General features: G+C 39.6%; 1 protein-coding gene across 2 annotated transcripts in view; it reads right to left on the bottom strand.

Annotated features, from left to right (window-relative positions):
* Positions 1–16463, bottom strand: part of adgrb3 (adhesion G protein-coupled receptor B3) — a 167999-nt gene that overhangs the window by 12773 nt on the left and 138763 nt on the right. For both annotated transcript variants that reach the window (XM_036547030.1, XM_036547031.1), the window contains exons 20-23: positions 7746–7896; positions 4837–4906; positions 4002–4068; positions 168–253 (exon numbers count right to left, since the gene is read on the bottom strand). In XM_036547030.1, the coding sequence (XP_036402923.1) occupies positions 168–253; positions 4002–4068; positions 4837–4906; positions 7746–7896 (374 nt within the window). The remainder of the gene's footprint in view (positions 1–167; positions 254–4001; positions 4069–4836; positions 4907–7745; positions 7897–16463) is intronic.

Raw genomic sequence — 16463 nt, 5'->3', positions numbered from 1 at the left:
AGCAAGAAAAAAACAGAAAGAGAGAGAGAGAGAGAGAGAGAGAGAGACAGAGAGACAGAGAGAGAGAGAGAGAGAGAGAGAGAGAGACAGAGAGACAGAGAGACAGAGAGAGAACGATTGTGACAAAGAGAGAGACAAATGAGGATAAATCACTGTCATCCACTTACCCTGCTCTGTGTTTTAGCTTCTTGTCCAGAATCCCGTCTCTGGACACCAGTTTATTGAACACCAGAATGCCAATCACCATGTTAACCTGAAAATGGGGATCAAAAAGTACTTGTAGACATTCTGTTTGAGTTAAATTACCTGTAGAATGCTTCTATGCAAACTACAACACCACCCCTTTATAAGACATATAATGAACTACAGGACATATACAGTCCATGCATACTTGATATGTATAAAACATCCACAGCACTGATGAGCAGAAATGTAAATATATTCTCAATCCCTATTTAAAGTAATGTGGAAATCTGCTTTTCCACAAGTAAAATACAGTTCTATAACATACTTAATTCAATACCAAATCATATCATATTGTTGGTTGTTAGCTGTGCATTTTAAATGCATGAATTTATGTGAATGTATTGAAAATAATAATTGGAAGTGTGACCGGGACACTAGCATTTAGGGCAAAAACATGTACCACTCTTTCCAGGAGTGCAGTGTCCCTCTTACTGTACTGCCTCAACTCTCAAATAAGTTATATTATTCAGTTTTTTATTTTTAATTTTACTGGGCCTCAGAGTTCTGTGTCAACTTGCTGAAATACAGTAATCAAAATACAGACACTCATATTAAAACGCAGGAACCAATAGATACAGAGAGACTGATGGAAATGATCAAATATAGGTTTCCAGTGCAGGAAATAACACAAAATGTGCATTGATGAAACTATTTCAAAAATTGTCATTTTCATATAATCATCTACCTCCTGTCCATTTCCAAGGCACTAGCAGAGAAACATGTCTGTTTCTCTGCCCACTGTGGGTGCCTAAACCTGCTCTCTCCTATTGCTGTCCCAAAACAATTATAGAAAGCAATAATTATGCAAAGCAATGTTTTGGCATCTCTTTGTTCTTGTCAAACAAGCCTTTTTTGATCAGTGCTGAGCAGATGCACTGACCCTTAAATCATCTGGATCACTCCTCTGATCCACTTATCCGATTCACTCATCCCACTACATCAGCCTATCCATATACTATAACGTTCAATGAATCCATAGAGCATTGATCCAAAAACACAAGCTCAAAGTGTAATGACATTGATGCAAATAGTGATAAAAATGTGTGGAAAAAAATGTCAGGGCACTGTTGCTATAAGACTCCAACTATGAAACCAGAAGTATGCATTTTCATCACTGTGTTTTACATGTAATCTTTAGAGAATCTTCACAGGAAAATTTGTGTTCAATCCTCTATCCTGACATCTCCTTGTGCAAGTCTTCTGTGAACATTCTGTGCCAACCCAAAGGCCCTTTAAGCAGAGGCTTCCCAACACAGTGCATTTTCAGTTTTATTCCCAGCCTGACATCCTTCCACCATCTTAAGCCTGATCCATAGCAATACTGCCTCTTAAGGCTGATTTCAACATTTCCCCATCTTTCATTCTTGGGTAGCATAAAAAGCCATAGTGGGTGGGGTCTCACAGCCCTGACTTTCAAAAAAATGCACATTGCTTCACCATCCTACACATTCCTTCCCATGTTCAGCTACACCGCCGAATAACAAGAATAGCAGGTTTTCCCCAACTCGCAGCTTGGAAGCCTAAGCTGAACTGTATCATGCATTTTGTAATTGCATAAACTACCTGAAACTAAAGTCCTGTAAACTGAAAAGGAAACACTGCAATAATTTCATACTCAGTATTACTACAACCCAACAGATTAAACTGTCCATAGAGATCAATGTTAATTAATGAAATTACTTCCCCTGGACAGAAAACTGTAACCTTCTTCAGAAGCATAATCTTTGCACCAACATGTGACTTTTAACTTAAAAAAAAAATCTGAAACTGCTCACTTATGTTTCAGAGCTGTGTAGGTATCCTATTCATTGAACTAACTGAAAAAAGTCTTCAAATTAGCAATGTCGCTCCACTAACCCACACCCACATCGGCATCTTTCAAATGATTGACACCACACAACAACTGAACTGAAATTACACCCTGTCGCCTTCACACTGAACTGCTGTCAGTCATCTTTTATGATATACAAGAGCATTGTTGATGGAGAACAAAACAACCTTAAAGTTGCTCTCACCAATGGGTCTATTCAGTGTCAGCAAAATGGTTTTTCATGTACAACTTAAAAATGAACAGTTTATCTGTCTCGCTCTTCACATTCAGCTTGGAGAAATAAGGTTGGATTGCAACAGATGAGACCTGCTTCTTTCTCCTAATATTTCCCTCAACTTTCTTCAAGGTCACATACCTCTGCATTGCAATATTTCACAAAACATATCCAGTGGCAATAACTTAATAATTCAAAGCTCAAAGTAGGATTTGCAACCCACCACATATTACACCAGTTTCACCTATAGATATAGAAGTATAGATTCTGTGCAAATTTGTGAGAGATTCTTAACTGCCTGCTACAGTGGATTACTAGATGCAAGAAGGTAAATAAAAAAAAACCTCTAGAAATATTAATATACCTTACAACAAACACTTGCTTTTATTTCATATTTATGGAAATGTAAGGGTTCCTCATGTTGGACATGTGGCTTTAGTTATTTCTGTTGGCACAGTTAGTGATGTCTTTTTTGGCAAAATAATTTTTAAACATTCATACACAAATAAGTTAGAGTGTGAAGAAAGATTTTTGAGTGTTCTGTTTGGTGTAAATCAATTGCTCCTCATGTTTGTGGTTCTGGATATGTACTGGCACAGCAATGTGATTATTAATTCCTAGCACTTAGTTTTCTTGCATAATGGGAATTACGGGTTCCAAAGTATATTATACCAAGGTTTAGGTCATGTTTGCACATGGACATCCCTGGCTATCTTCATATTCTGAAATTGCTAAAATAGAAATTTTAACTTTGCACTCCACTGACTTAAAAACAAATAACAAGCAAATCCACCATTATATTTGAAGGTGTGATGTAGTTTTTCACCTGATGTGCAATATTGAACACAAGGACCCACTCCCACAGACCTCAGCTAATCATACCTAAATCTTTATTTATCTGTAAGGATGCTAATTCTTTGCATATAATCTTCTGATAATGGACACATCTGATTAAATTAATGCACATAATTAAAGAGCATGGTGCCTGCTCTAAAGCAATGTCTTTGAACAAGCAGGGTGACTTTCAAGAACTCTATTTACAATGCTATTGACATCGCATATTAAATTTAGCGGGAGCAAGCCCAGTATAGGGAACCCTGAATGTAGTACCACCTTTTTATCGAAGTTGCCTCCCACATTCCCATTAGAATCACAGCAGGGTTTGAAGCTCAGGCATGCTGTTATGTTCTAGATATGCTATGCATATTGTACGTTCTTTATTAGTTGTTTGCATTTTCCAGTCTATTATGAAAATAGCCAGTGATGTTTACCACAATATAGAAGCCATTCTCAATGCCATAAAAGTCATTAATTGCCACTGGCAATTCTGATTAATATATTTATACTACTTGTAAAGGCATTTAAACATTTTGATAATGAATCTTACACAGAAGCTATGGAGTTAAAACTACTACACAGAAGTGGTAATGCATAGCAAAGGGCATAACTTATAACTGATACTTAAGTGGCACTCAGTTGGATTGGCACCCATAATAACTCTCAATACCTGTGGTCTGTGCATTAGAAGCACTGTTTGGGACTCAGCTGATTTATTTACTGCACCTGAACACATAGGCTATGTCTGATATGGGCCTATACTCAGTGTTACAACCAGAAAACATTAAGTCTAATATGAGAAAAAAAAAAAGAAAAGTGAAATGTTTCCCCTGAAAACACAACATTAACACAGATGGAGGATATTAAGCTTACCAGAACCACAGCAGCTGCAGGTCCCACAAAGGCATAGAGGAGACCTCCTTCAAGAGACAGCCAGCAGCTGAAAGCCAAAGGAGCTACAGTGTCAGAGCTGCTTTATAAGAATTAACATAGAACATTAAATTAATGGTGCTTGGTGCACATAGTATACAGATGTAACTCTCATTTAGTATCTGGGGAGTTGGGGCCATATGCTGTGGTTCTACATGAAAACATTTTACAAGGGCATAAATTTAACAAAAGAGAGAGAAAGAAACATGGTTGATCTTCTTTAACAGGACACCAGTCCATTCTCAAGATATGAAGACTGAAACGGGCAGGATATAAGGACATGAATGGTTGTGTGGAGAAACGCTAAATAATGTTGGGACTTGGTGAAAAATCTGCTCGTGTCCTCTGGTGTCAACAATGTAATTCTTTTTAAAGGGTTGTCTGTCACCCTCAATGACTGGCCATAAAAAAGGTCCATGATGGCAGAACCAAAGGTTTTTTTTTTTATTAATTTAATGGGTCTTTCAGGCATCAGCAGGGAAATTAATCTGAAATCCTGATATGCCAGCCTGTTACAGATATTTTCCTCCTCTGTCTGCAGTTTCAAAGGCATTTTCCAGGATTATTTTGTTATGTCATCAGCACCTCTATGAACACCAAACAGAGCCAAGTCAACAAGAGCAATGGAACGCTGCGCTCTAAAGGGACTTGCTGAGTGTTGCGAGTGTTCTGGATTGGTTAAAAATCACAATAGGCAATGAATCATAATCTTGCATGAATGCCAAAAATATAAAGACACTCAGTGCCTTGAACACTGACCCAGAAGAATGAAACTTACTACTGAGGCGTCCCATAGCCTTTTGCCTTGGTGAATCCCATCGAGATGGCAACGACCAAGGCTGGCAAACCTGCAGAAAAGGTTAGAAAGAGGTCACACACACTGCAGAACAAATTTGCCATAACCCTGGTCAACTGAGACACAATCTTCCACACTGAACTCTTCAGAGCTCTTCAATACTGTAAATGACATTTTGAGACTCCTGTAAGCAGCTTACCACTTATCTGAATCTTTGCGTTTCAAGTCATTAAACAAAATCTATTGAGATCAATACCAAGGAAATTGAGAACACTAAGACTCCCAGTCCCTGGCTCTCACAGTGTGGCGTTTCAACACCAGGCTCACGTTTCAGCAGTACATCTTTACTGGCTTGACAGATTCTGCTTTTCCTGCAGTTATTACAACCCGTGCAGCGTGCAATATTTGCAACAGATGCAAAACATGGAAAAACTCCACCCTATGACAAATCTTGTGCAATGTTTTGAAGATTTTCATCTACATATGCTTCAAAGGCAGAGCCTTTCAGAGTGCTTTTGATATGCAGTCTTTTGCTGACAGTCTGCATATTGACTGCTATTATGAAATGTATGCACACCCACGTGGACTGAATATCAACACGTTCCCTGTGCACATCTGGCTGCAGGGATTTATAGACACAATCATCTTACTGGAGCAAAGTGGGGGAACCCTGGGGTCTTGGTATGTTTCTCCTTGCCTTCAGGAATTAATGCATGGCACTTCGAGCATAAATCACCCAAGTCACTGCACCGCACTGCTAGCTGATAGCACCACGTTCATTTAGCATAAGGGTCACATGTGCAGTAGTGTTCTAACATATAACGCAAGAATCAATGCACAATGTTACAATGCGCAATGTTCATCCAGGCTGAAATGTAGCTGAATGCAGAGTTACTTTCACTATCATGGTTACAATGAGTGACAATCATGCCTTGAAGAATTCAGGGTCAGCAGGTTTTTGTTACTCATAGCTTAATTATCTAATTAAATAGTCATCAAACAAGACATACATCTCTCTGGAATAAATAAGGTAATTTAAAGACCTCTACAACTAATCATCATTTCTCACTTAGATTTATCAATTGAGATGCTTACTGAGTTGCAATGCTAGAGAAACAAATATGTAAAGTAAAAATGGCACTTTTTCAGTTAATTTATGATTTGCTGTCTGCTTAAGTAGAACCAAAGAAATAAAATTAAACTATCTGTACCATATTGAATTGCATAGCATAATATTCTTTTGCATCGCATCATATTGCATTAAATCACATTGTGTTGAATCACATCGTGTCGAATCGCACTGCATTGCAATACGGGTGAATCATATCGTATTGCATAAAGGATCTCATAAAGGAAAACATAAAGGAGCATGTCCTAAACACCTCCCAGAGGTTTGCTTCAGATTTCCCAGTAGTGCAATAGGTCTTCAAGTCTGGGCAATGCAACATGGGTAAGGGCCCTGTGCAACTTGTTCTCAGTTTTACACCCATTCAGTCATTACTTGGAGACCCTTGTTAAGGATATTAAGTCACAGTGTGACATACAAGCTCATTTGGCAGATGACTATGCAAGAACCTACACCATGAAATAAACACAGTCTCCACATTGTATGCTTACTGATATTTTGGAAAAACACTAAATGCAACTTAGGAATGATTAGGGGCGGCAGTGTAGCATAGTGGTTAAAGAGCAAGACTCGTAACCGAAAGGTTGCCAGTTCGATTCCCGCTGGGGCACTGCTGCTGTACCCTTGGGCAAGGTACTTAACCCACAATTGCCTCAGTATCCAGCTGTATAAATGGTTGTAAACATTGTAAAGAACGGTAACCTATGTAAGTCGCTTTGGATAAAAGCGTCTGCCAAGTGAATAAATGTAAATGTAAATTAGGGTAGGTCCAAATAGTCTGATATCAAATACCCCTGTAGCTTATGTTCTGCACATGTATTGACAATGTAAAACTCCTTTTTCACAGTTGATTAAATTAGCTTTGCCCAAAAGCACAAGCACTGTGATGTTATAGCAGACATTACCTACAGCACAGTTTATATCAGTGGTCTAAACAGTTTCTCTCTCTTTCTCTCTATCCAAGTGTGTGTTTGTCAGCCTCAGATCTCTGCAGTGACAAACAGGGACTACTCTGTTGCTAGGTAACAGTGAGAATGAGCCGGAGCTCCATGTAATCAATTGAAATTTTCCAAAAATGTCTGAAGTGTCTGTAAGTAAGTGCCCCTTGGGTTTTGGACATGGTGCAGGTCGAAAAGGCTTCACGAACACTCTGCTGTACAGTCTACAATCCCCGGGGACCTTTGTCACCATTGTATAGGGAACACAAAGGAGAGACTGAGCTGCACACTTCATCCGACTGGGTTAATAAAGAAAAAATCCAACAGTTCTTTTCCACTGATTGATTGACAAACACAGATAACAGACTTTCTGAGTGGAGTGGACTTGTGATATGGATAGGGAAAAAAAGCAGATCAATGGACACACATGAGTAGAGTAAACTAGACCTTTGAGTGCTACAACCTTTAAAAGAAATGAGAACACAAACATAAGGGACATGGGAATCGTAGCAGTATTTGCTTTATCTCTTTTTTCACTCCTTCACTGAAATGCTGTTTTATCCTGATGTGGCTCATGTGTCATTGCTCCCCCTGGTTTGGAGCAGCTGAAAACATAAACAACATTAAACTGCAATTAAAGATTGCTTAAACGATCAGATCCCTCTTAAGTTAAAAGAGGAAAAGAAAGACAGAGAGTTGGAGGCTGCAAATCGCGACTGTCTCTCGGTTCATCAACATCCCAGTTTTCCCATTTCTGTGGTATGGCAAACGTCCTCCCCATGGAAAACAAGCGGAGTCCAGTCCCCCACTCAGCGTCAGCTACTCACCCCATCCCAGGCACAGGAAGCGCTTTCGGATGAGGCGGGTCCGGACTTTCCCTGTGACAGCCATGTAGGACTGCCATGCCTCTGTCAGGACCCAGCAAAAGGAGGCCAAGAAGAAGAAGTGCAGGAAGGCTGTGGTCATCGTGCACACGCCCTGTGGATATGAGGGTGGGGTCAGAAATACACTCAGGTGATAACAGTTTGATTCATGTCCCTGTGACAAACCAGACAGATCAATCATTAAAACTGTGGTATACCAGGTTAATTTATAATTAATGTCCTGGTAAACTGGACAGACTGATCCTCAGATTTGTGTTAAATCTGACAGACTAATCCTTATCACCATGATAAACCAGAGAGATTGATTCTTATTAATGCAGTATTTATTCATGGCGTTCAAGTAAACAGTAAGTACAGGGACACAACAGAGGCCACAGAGAGCTGATCATCAAAGAATTCTTTAAAATAATCATATAATGAACATCAGTTTGCCTATGAAACATTAGGACAAGTTGTACGTGGAAAAAAGGTTACTACTACTACTACAGCAACAATGCAGAACAGTGGTAAGGAGCAGGCCTCATAACCAAAAGGCCGCCTATTTTGATTCCCTCCTGGGGCACTGCTGTTGTACCCTTGGGCAAGGTTTAACCGGCAATTGCCTCAGTAAAATATCCAGCTGTATAAATGGATAAAAAAGTCACTCTGGAAAAGAGCATCTGCTAAATGGCAATATTGTAAAACACTACTAGTACTATGTCTAAAACTGTTAAAGACAAAAAGTCAAAAGGATATAGGGTGAAACATAGCATTGCTCAACAATACATGTACATTTAAATACCAATTTGTTAATTTAACTAATGTTCTGTCTTTCCACAGAGAAGTTTTAACCTGCATCACTGTAAATCTCCATTCGGTTGTATCCTGGGAAGTAGTGCAACCCACGTGACACCGGGATTGGCCTTCTCAATGAGCAAGGGGAGATTATCCCAGTAGTAACGCGATTAAGACTACACAGAAACAGGATGCCATGTGGAGGAGGAGGGGTTTAATGTCTGATAAAGGCAAGAAATCCATTCCAAGCTCGTCAATCACAGGCGGAAAGTTGCACTAAGTATCACAGCGCACGCACCGCTGTCTGAGACTTTTGTAATTAAAAGAGGATGCCACAAAGAACTTATCTGTGTAAACTGACATTAATAGCAGATCTAAAGGCCTTAGCTGTTGGCTGCAGCGCTCGGCTTATTTGCATTCTCAGCCGACGATCCTAACAACGTCACCTAGAGCAGCTCATTAACATGAACATAAGCACCCCCCAAATCTACCGTATGATGACATCACAATTATGTTTCATCCCATCCATTGTGTGATCCTCCTGAAAGAGACTGTCTCCTTGGCCAGGCCACCTCTGGACATGGTGCCCCTAAGTAATGAAATAATGCAAACATAAGCCTGGGGGGATTTTGTGTACCCTGACGCCAGTCTGCTTTGCTAATGACAGTTTAGCTACACACAAACACACATACAAATGCTCCTTTCACTCACTATACTCCATAAAGATGTTTTTAAAAAGGACAATAAACAGCACGGTATGTTGTCTTCGATGGCATAATCTCACTATCTTTGTCTAACTTTATTTAGGTGTGCAGTTCCTTAAATGTGCCTCCTGATGTATGAGACTGTGAGATTACTGAGTGAGCTCTGTCATTACTTCAACAGTGGTCACCCCATCCCCACAAGGAGGGCCCTTGTACGCTCCGTAAGCCTAAGGGTAGGGATTGTACCTTGTATGGAAATGCAAAAATACTGTCAGATAGTACAGTTTGAGCTGTTAGAGGTAGGGAAACAGAGTAGAATTACTTCTGCAAAATGTTGCTTTTACCGATGAAAAAAGCCATCTGCCTGGACACAAAACAAAATTCAGCCACATTTTCAAATTCAAGGCAATTAGAGTAGGGTAGCTGTTTGCTGTTTTCCATACAATTCTCTCTGGGATATAACTCTAAACTGTGCTCAGCCTTCAAGTCTAATTATTGTAGCAGACTCCTGCATTGCATAACTACCATGTTACATAAACCTCTCTCTTTTGCTCTGTTTTAATGGGTCAGCCTGAAGTATAGAGTGAACAGAAAAAATCCAACAGAGCACTGGAGTAGAACCAGGTGCCAAAAATCAAAACTCTGTGCTTTCAAAGAAAACCAATCCACTGTTGACAGTTTTAAAAACAAGCCAAACACAATTTCATACCAAAAAAGGCATGAATATCTTCATTAGGCTGGGTGCCCAGTGGCCAAAATGACTTTGCGCTTGACAGATGATGCTCGACATCAATGAAAGATTGTTTAAAAAAAATTTCAGAGAAATTATCACTGCTCTTTTGAAGGGCTTTGCAGTGGTGATGTTTATATTGTTGACATGCTAATGCTATCTGTGCTGCATTGTGGAGATGCCTAAATGCTTTAAAGCACATATGAATGCTTCCCCTCCCCACTGCTGCCATATGTCAAGCACTAATTAAACAGACAGAAGATAACCACTGAGCATGTTTGTAGAAATTTTACATAAATGAATTTGCAGTAGAGCTGTATATATGATATTAAATAATACAGCCATTTGTGTACATTAATCTTTGCAGAAAAAAACATAAGTGACATGTTAAAGACCTTATTTCACATGTCATGACCATATTTCTTCATAACGATGAGCACTTTGACAATACATTCTATAACCATGAATCTGCAATAGGACAATCTCCACCCAATCATAAAAGCTGTTTTTGAAACCTGCACTGTTCATCAAACATCAAACCAAACTCAATAAACACACTAATATTTCCATTATTATTATTTTTTTGTATGAACAAAAGATTGCACCTGAACTCACTGGCCATTCTCATTATCTAGCTAACATGCTAATTTCAACATACATGGACAACATCTAAGGTGACTATGCAACATTGTCAGCACTTGATGGGTAGGATAAATGAAAAAAAAAATAGCTTATAAGGCAACACTATGCAAGAGACAGACACTCTTAACTGAGCTGGGGACGGCATCACATCTAGAAAGATCCACGAGGATCAGAAGAATGGCAGCATTCTATTAAAACCAAAGCAATGAAAAAAATAGTCTACCGCAAACAGAAAGGCTGCAAACTCTAAATGGGGATTTGTTGCTTAGACCAACAGGACAGGAGAGATGGAGACAAATATGCTTGTCTCTGATATGAAAAACCTCAGCCCATGATGAGGAAGAGACCTTATGATAAATGCGCTTTCACTTGCAGGAACTGTGACCATGAGAGGGCTGCTGGTTCGGAGGTTTTCAGGAATATCATTTCAGATAATAAACCGAAGGCATCCAGGCTTGCCATGGCCATTAGCCCAATGTTGAGGGCTCGTTTCATGCTGATGAGCTTGCTGAGGTAACTTCATTTCAGAGAGACATGGGTCTCTCAGCACAGCTGGTTTATAGAAGTAACAAGGCAGTTTCCCTTGGGACTAACTGTATGTGTGTGGGGGGAGGGGGGCTTGCTCATAAACGTGTTCCACATCACACACATCGATGGACATCCAACCTCATAACAGAGATGCTCTCTTATAGCACTGACCGTGGCTGACTTCCAGAACAGGTTATGAGCATGAACATCCATTCTTCCTTTTTTTGGTCAATGCTCATTTCTTCCACTAGGTGTGTTCTGATTGGACAGCCACACCTTTAGGCTCTGCTCAGGAGCAACTGTTCATCCTGACATACACAGTTTTTGCACTGAAACCAGCCACCATGGTCACCCCGTGCAGCTCAATCTTAATTTGACTGCATACGCATATTTTGCTTTATTCTGGGTAAAGAAACTTAAGAGAGCCTTACTGGCCTTGATGGCCCCCATAAGGGCTGTGTGCATACTAAGATGGCGGAGGAGGAGGGTGGGGGTGGGGGTTAAGACTCCAGCGAAATCCTGAGTGCACGCTGCCCTTTAGAAAGGCAAATTGCAGGGAGATGTTGAGCCCACTGTGTCAGTAACCATGGCAACTGAGGAACTGAGGTAGGGACTGCATGGAGCCATTGCAGAGCTGCTGTTAAAAAAGGAAGTGCTCTTCCTGGTTACTAAGTTACTAAGTAACTAAGGAAGTGCTGTTTCTCAGGGAACAGTCAGAGAGGGGGGCCACAATTGGAGCAGCGATGGCACTTAGTATCACAGTCACAAATACTAAATTCCATCCATCAGACAGCAGATCTAGACCTGAATAAAGCCCCTGGGTATTGAATACATTAACGCCAGTGTAGCGCATTCCTCCTTCTAAAGCACAGCAGGTCTGTCCAAGAATACTGCTAGCAGAGCTAAGCTCATCAAGTGATCACCTCCAAATCACACTGCGTAGGGAGAATGATCTCTGGACTCTCCTGTTCCTTCTCTCCATCTCTTTTACCCATCTTCTCCAGGCTATAGGCATGGAGATGCGGTATAATAAGGAGAGTACCTTATTACCTTTTCATTAAGTAAAGTACAGATTTCTTGTCATCAGCCTCACAGATTCTTCAAAGAGTCAAAATTATGCGGATATTGCTTAAAGGCCACACAGATTGGGCTGCCATGGTAACGCTGCATTCTAAGGTACTCAGTAGGTTGCCTTTATATAAGCCCCCCTGAAAAATAAAATCACTAAAATCTAATAAAGCATCTGAAAGATGTAACAGCAGACCTACTAGAAAGTAGTAGCTTGTGGTAGCATTTGTCACTATTTCTTGTCACTTCTAGTTTTCGCTTGGAAATGGTTGAAGAAAATCTGAGTGCCAATTTAAGCAAAAATTACAAATTACGTTTGACAGACAGACAGAAAAGCAGACAGCAATTTTTATTTCATGTCACTCTACTAATATGATTCTGATATGTATAGATTAATGACCAATACAAGACAAGCAACCCACCTCAAAGACTAACTTAAAGGAACAGCAATGGTTTACAGTATAAGGAGACACTTGGCAGGTCTAATTTCAACCCCCCTCCTACACACAGTCACATTTCAACCAACCGTAATACCTCAGGGATGTTCAACAATTAGGCACATGAATTATTAAAAAAAAAACACTTCATGAAAATCATTAAATGTGAACACTATTGTTGTCCTCTCAATGTAATTCTTTATTTACTCCTTATTAGGACTGTCCCTTTGGACTCTCCTCCTGAGAGACAGATAATCTGAAGTGTAAAAAACTGAAGCCTTAAAACTGCATATTCATTGCTGCCATACTTTTTCATTTTTTTTTAAATTCCAGGCTAAAACATTGCCTCTGGGGGGGAATCTCAATGGCTTCTCGGTTGCTCTCTTGTTCTTGGAAGTATTGTCTGCATTTTACCCTTTGGTTATTTTTGAAAACAGACCAATGTCTGAGGAAGAAAGGTCTGAGGTTGTTTCAATCCAGCACTTTCATTGGGTTGAATGCTTGCATTGTATGCACCTACTTATGTACTTATCTTGTGTTATGGGCAAAAGCACTTTTTAATATGAAGGTCATTGAGCCCTCCTCTGCCCCAGGCTGCAGCTGGCATGCGGTATCCCAGAATTCTCTTTTGCTCCCCTCTTGCCTACCTGGACTGCATGGATGCTAGCCCTGACAGATGACTCATTCACCTCATTTATTCTAGATCATATCACTGTGCCTGTAATATGACTTTCACATTATCCAGCATAGGAACAGTTATTTATGAATATGACATGATTGCCTTGGTATATCTGGAATGAGACGTAGCATGGTTCTCTGTGTTACTCGGGTTCTAAGCCCCCTGAAGTGCACTTGAAGGATGTTATTCGTGGGAGAATTTATCAATGGGCTTGGCTGATACACACTTGAACAAAGACAAGGACACACTGTCAGGGGCAGTGACTACTCTTCAGTCACCATTATTGTTTTTTTACCATCTAGTGAAAGAATGAAGGGAGTGAATGAGTAAATGAGTGAATGAGTGAGAGAGTGAGTAGGTAAAACCCACTATGCAGATGAAAAACCGTGCTTGCGGTCATGCTTGTGGTTTGATTGTGACTAGCAGGATTGTATCTAATTTAAAAAATCTATGTTATTAATCTTATGCCATTTATATTGTATATATTTACTAATCTGAATACAGATTAAGGAGCTGTCAAATATTATTACAGCATATTAAGATATCTGACAAAAACAAACCATAAATTGAGGGGCATGGGTCTTTGAAATTCACAGGTAAATAAGTAACAGAGTGTAATCTTATTTTATCATAAAACTCATCATGTTTCTCTCCTATTTCACATTTAAATTTTGATTTAATAATCTTCATGCAGAATATTTTAAATGTGCAGTAATTTGAAAATCTTACAAATGCACCACAAGTCTACCCACCATCCACTGCTTTCTCCAAATATTTATTTGTTTTATATATATATATATACATATATATATATACATATATATATATATATATATATATATATATATATATATATATATATATACAAATTAAATATATAATATATATATATATTAATTTGTTACATATATGTGCTGTTTTTACTTTTATATTGAACTTAAAATTCACTCACTTTCTTCTTTTTTTACCAACATATAATAGTGTTTTAACAACACTATTATATCTGTCTTGAAATTTCATGGTCAACAATTAAAGAGCATGCACGCAATGCAGTCTAATGTAGCATTCACACAAGCATTCACTGGATAAGGCAGGATGCACTCAGCTGTTTTTTTTTGTCCTTTTCAACCAAAGGTGTGCATGAGTGTTCCAAGACAAATAACATTTCACCTGATTGCCACAGCTATCCCAAACAACATCTCTGCAAATCCTCAGGGGAGAGGGGAAAAAAGTACCCAGCATACACCTTTTCATCATCACCCCCAAATGGGTCTCCTGATCCACAAGTTCACAACAGAAATACAGGTCATACAGCACGTTACCACGTCAATAATTTCATGATCTCCCCCATTTTGATTTTCATCTATGGACTTGGATACAGATGAACATTTTTTTCCCTCACTGGTTAATTTAGCTTTATCTGATAGGACTACTGATTAAACCTTAGCTTCTGTATTACTTACGATGAGTCTTTTGATTTTGCCTTGTGTTTCCCATTCGGAGGGAGAGAAATAGACTGGGAAGGATTCAATAAGTTCTCTTCAGAGTGTCTACCGATCAATGTCATGAGAAGGGAGTAAAAAAAAAGTGCTGGCCTCCACAGATCGGGATAGGGGCAGGGCAGGATTTGCCAGGCGCCTGACGCTCATTGTCAAGATGAGTAAATGTCTACAGATTTTTAATGTGGAGGAGCGGGCGGGGCGGACACCGGCATTGTGCATACTCTGCATTAGGAAACGAGGGGTGGGACGCTTCGACGGAGAAGAGTGAAGCGAAGGTCAAGTTCTCCTCATTACTTAAATTCAGCAGCGTTTCTGCTCGCCTCTGCACAGATAAAGGGGGGTGAATGACTGCGCTCCTCACCTCATTACATCTCAAGGAGGTCAGCCCGGGAAGGATTCCCACTCCCAGTGAATAGCAAAGAAACCACCCCTTTCAAGAGCTTTAATGATCAACGGTGTATTCTCACGAGCCCCAACAGGGCAATAGAGTATCCTCCACTGCAGATGCGTGATCACTCTGTGATGGTGCGGATCTCGGCCACTGACCCTGACTCTGGTAGGCTGTCTGTGTTAGCTTGGGCCTCACCGTTCAGCAACCTGCCAGCCTCCCCTGACACATTTTAAATAACACAAGTTAGGCACTCGTGATTTCCCAGTAAGACAAATTTTACTTTGATGGAAGAAACTGGAGTGTTTGTTCTGTATGTTTCCAGGGATTTAATGTTTTGCTTCGACCAAGTTTTAACATATTTCGTCTGGCCATGCACAGCAAAAAGCACCATTCGTTTCAGCTGAAACACAGTAATGAAAAGGATACATTAAGAAATGTACTTCACGTTTCTGGCTTTCATTGAAATCCACTTCACTAGAAGATTAATCGTTGTTTAGACACGCGCTGTCCACGTTAACATGAAGTGAACTTTTTATCAATTAGTATAATGTGTATTTGTTGAACACAAGAGAAATGCATACCCTTCTATCAGGCGCTCCAATTCATCTGTATTTTGACATTATTCCCTGGCTCCCCATTAATATTTATGAAAGATGTTGCTGGCCCTCAGGGATCCAAATATTTCCCCATCGCTCAACAACCAAGGTAAAACAAAAGCACAGCACTTAAAATGACAAATTATTCATAAGAACGCCAAAACAGAGCTGGGGTTAGAAAAAAGCTAGTAAATATGAAACAAATGGTAAACTGTTTTCCCAAGTGCTAACACGAACACATGGAAGTCCTCACATGTTCTTAACATCCATAATAAATAGTTAGTGACATTTGTGGATATGCTGCACCAATGCTAAGTAATCTAGGGATATATTCCACTGTGTAATATCTCAGATATTGATGAAATACTTAGACTAGTTTCATATTCTGTTTTGCTTTGTTGCTACAAGGTGTGTCATCTCCCTTAAGCTGTTACACACATCATAATGTATTCATGAGAAAAAAGAAGTCATATTTCTCAGAATAACTTTTGCATTGCATGCAATATGCATTTTGATCACCGTTTTCTTTGTAAGCTTAAAAAAGAGATGGAGACATTTCAGAACAGACACAAAAGACTAAAACTGTCTTCACACGTGATAGCATATGCTT

Source organism: Megalops cyprinoides, chromosome 15 (assembly GCF_013368585.1).
Source record: "Megalops cyprinoides isolate fMegCyp1 chromosome 15, fMegCyp1.pri, whole genome shotgun sequence".
Taxonomy (NCBI): Eukaryota; Metazoa; Chordata; class Actinopteri; order Elopiformes; family Megalopidae; genus Megalops; species Megalops cyprinoides.
This window is presented reverse-complemented; position numbering and strand designations above follow the sequence as displayed.